Below are 3,596 nucleotides of genomic sequence, written 5' to 3'. Positions count from 1 at the left end.
CCTTTTGAATCATTGGAAAAAGAGGATGATATCCAAAAGCTGAATTAAATGAAGAATAAAGTTCAAATGTAGAAAGAGAGAAAAAAGGAATAGAGAGGAAGCAAGAATCAAACAGGAGAAAGTGAGTCATCAAGCAATTTGTATATTTAAAACAGTTTCAAATTTGCTTCCTACATCTCCATCTTTTGAAATCGTTGAAAAAAGAGGATTAGATCCACCAACTGTAATAAACGAAGAAAAGTTCAAAGAGGAGAAAATAATAATCAGAAAAGAAAAAAAAAACAATCAAAATAACAGACACAAAGAGGACACTGATAAAAGAAACCACATTTTACAAAGGAAAGCTTTAATTGAAAATACTACGGACCTAGACGAAGAAATTGCTCGTACTATTGAACATTTGAAGAAGGAAACACAAATTATCGTTGCGGTAATATAAAATACAAGATGAGATCGGTGCTAACCAAGAGTGAAATGTTGCTGTGGGAGAAGTCAAGAATCCCTGTACAATATTACCTAAAATGACGAAAAAAAAAAGATGTAGGGTATTTAAAAAAAAAAAAAAATAGGAGAAAAAAAAAACACCCCCCAAAAAGCCCAAAAATCCCAAAAAAACAAAAAAAAAAAAAAAAAAAAAAAATGCAAATGAATGGCCAAGAAGAAGAACGGACTAGCTCTTAAAATCTTTTTTTTTTTTTCTCCTCGATAAGGCGCTTTAACACCGAGCCGAGGGACAATGTTTATTAATTATATCTACAATGTTTATTAACTTTCTTTTGTAAACTCATCAATCTTTTCTAATAAAGCTAAACAAATCTGATTTTACCCATATTAATTATGTGTCCAAAATGTGATTTTATTTTTAGAAGGTAATCCCATATCAGGTCAGCTTTATTTTTTTATCCATTACTGTATTCCACTCTCCGAAAATTGACTCCCGCAGTCTAAACAAGGTCTTATGTATTTGGTACAATATTTTTAAAATGAGAGTTATTTTTAATATTTTTAAAATGTTACTGACAGCCCCCTCTTTCCCCTTGTCTGGTTTCAGCAGAGTCACCCAGCCCCTGTTCCCCCTACCCCTTGTGTATCTAACATCGGAGGAGGCGCTATGTATGAGATGGTACCGGCCGCTCCTAAACTACGCGTACAGCTAGCTGATGCCGGCAAAGGTAAGAGCCCCTGTTCCTCCTACTCCTAGTGTATCTAACGTAGTAGGCGCTATGTATGAGATGGTACCGGCCGCTCCTAAACTACGCGTACAGCTAGCTGATGCCGGCAAAGGTAAGAGCCCCTGTTCCTCCTACTCCTAGTGTATCTAACGTAGTAGGCGCTATGTATGAGATGGTACCGGCCGCTCCTAAACTACGCGTACAGCTAGCTGATGCCGGCAAAGGTAAGAGCCCCTGTTCCTCCTACTCCTAGTGTATCTAACGTAGTAGGCGCTATGTATGAGATGGTACCGGCCGCTCCTAAACTACGCGTACAGCTAGCTGATGCCGGCAAAGGTAAGAGCCCCTGTTCCTCCTACTCCTAGTGTATCTAACGTAGTAGGCGCTATGTATGAGATGGTACCGGCCGCTCCTAAACTACGCGTACAGCTAGCTGATGCCGGCAAAGGTAAGAGCCCCTGTTCCTCCTACTCCTAGTGTATCTAACGTAGTAGGCGCTATGTATGAGATGGTACCGGCCGCTCCTAAACTACGCGTACAGCTAGCTGATGCCGGCAAAGGTAAGAGCCCCTGTTCCTCCTACTCCTAGTGTATCTAACGTAGTAGGCGCTATGTATGAGATGGTACCGGCCGCTCCTAAACTACGCGTACAGCTAGCTGATGCCGGCAAAGGTAAGAGCCCCTGTTCCTCCTACTCCTAGTGTATCTAACGTAGTAGGCGCTATGTATGAGATGGTACCGGCCGCTCCTAAACTACGCGTACAGCTAGCTGATGCCGGCAAAGGTAAGAGCCCCTGTTCCTCCTACTCCTAGTGTATCTAACGTAGTAGGCGCTATGTATGAGATGGTACCGGCCGCTCCTAAACTACGCGTACAGCTAGCTGATGCCGGCAAAGGTAAGAGCCCCTGTTCCTCCTACTCCTAGTGTATCTAACGTAGTAGGCGCTATGTATGAGATGGTACCGGCCGCTCCTAAACTACGCGTACAGCTAGCTGATGCCGGCTATGTCATAGCTACTCATTTTCCTCACGAGGCTGAGTGGGCCCCGCAACATCCAGTCACGGAGTCAATCATTTGCTTGATACAAATTTCTTGACCCCGCCGGGAATCGAACCCGGGTCTCCCGCGTGCAAGGCGAGTGCAGTGACCACTACGCCATGGGAGCTGACTCACAACACAACAATATGTTAAACGTATTCTATTCTATTTTACAGGTATTCAGTTGACCTGGTCTCTAGACACTACATCAGACATGGCCGCTATAGAATCCTATCAGTTATATGCCTACCAAGAGAATAAGAATGTGCCCGTGAATTCTTCACTGTGGAAGAATATAGGCAAGCTAGAAGCTTTGCCCTTGCCCATGGCATGCACTCTCACTCAGGTAAGTGGTTTCAATTTTTGAATTTGAAGTTTGAATAGATCAGTTGCGCTTACTTGGGTGATGTTTCAAAGTCATAGAGCAGGAAAAATGAGGACTAACGAAATCTTTCTTTTTCTTCTACGACTTCTAGATCCCGAGATAAATCGATTAAAAAAATGCCAGTAAATCGTGAACCTTGACGTCACGGCATACGCTCCCGTAGGCGATGGCGTCATAATTCATGACCCACGCTTCGTTTGTTTCTGCGCAAGCGTTTCTGCGCATTTCGCCCTGAAATCTGACGTCACAACTCTTTGAACTTTTTTATTAAAACGCCAATTAAAAATTGAATTTTCGACCTTTTAAAGTTACTTTTTCGGAGTTTTGACCACAGATTTGGATTTTTCACAACTTTTTACGTAGGAATCGACCTTTTATTAATATTTAATAATATTTTCCCAATTGCAACTCCTCCATTTTGATGAAAGTTGACAGAAATATTTAACACGTACAGAACATTTGCTCAAAATGTTTTGATGTTTCTTTCTTGTTCCCCTCCAGATGTATCAAGGTGTTTCTTTCTCTGTTTGACCGAGGTGTTTCAAAATATTTTGATGTTTGTTTCTTTCTTGTTCCCGCCAGATGTATCAAGGTGTTTCTTTCTCTGTTTGACCGAGGTGTTTCGTTTCTGTTTTCAGTTCACTGCGGGTCACACCTATCATTTCCTAGTGCGAGCTATCGACGTATACAAGCGATATTCTGCCTTTAGCAATCCAGGCACCATCCATCTTCGGACCCCCGCCACTGTTAATTTGAGCTAAAACACCTAAAGTAAACTTTACCTAATCCTAAGTAAGACCAAAGGTCCGTTCCCACTTTTGTCATTCAGCGAAAAAATCGTGTCGTGCATAGTAGTGGGAACATTTGTCGTTCGGGGAAAAATCGTGTCGTGCGTAATAGTGGGAACACTCATTTAAACTAGATTGCCTACAAGGACGTTTTTTTTGTCGTTCGGCGAAAAAATCGTGTCGTGCGTGGTGGGAACACTCATTTAAACTAG

At 42.0% G+C, this 3,596-nt stretch overlaps 1 protein-coding gene across 2 annotated transcripts; it reads left to right on the top strand.

Annotated features, from left to right (window-relative positions):
* Window positions 1-1,029: 1,029 nt before the first annotated feature.
* Window positions 1,030-3,386, top strand: LOC103517104 (activating transcription factor 7-interacting protein 1-like). 2 transcript variants are annotated; one of them, XM_026829320.1, is made up of 3 exons: window positions 1,030-1,172; window positions 2,388-2,557; window positions 3,235-3,386. In XM_026829320.1, exons 1-3 carry the CDS (start codon window positions 1,112-1,114, stop codon window positions 3,355-3,357), a joined length of 354 nt encoding a protein of 117 aa, XP_026685121.1. In that variant the 5' UTR covers window positions 1,030-1,111; the 3' UTR covers window positions 3,358-3,386. The 2 variants fall into 2 exon arrangements, with proteins under 2 accessions (XP_026685121.1, XP_008480346.1); XM_008482124.3 differs by lacking the exon at window positions 1,030-1,172 and adding an exon at window positions 1,179-2,068.
* Window positions 3,387-3,596: the final 210 nt, after the last annotated feature.

Source organism: Diaphorina citri, unplaced genomic scaffold (genome assembly GCF_000475195.1).
Source record: "Diaphorina citri unplaced genomic scaffold, Diaci psyllid genome assembly version 1.1 scaffold1747, whole genome shotgun sequence".
NCBI classification, from domain to species: Eukaryota; Metazoa; Arthropoda; class Insecta; order Hemiptera; family Psyllidae; genus Diaphorina; species Diaphorina citri.
The sequence above is the reverse complement of the archived record's forward strand: the minus strand, read 5'-3'. Positions and strand labels throughout refer to the sequence as shown.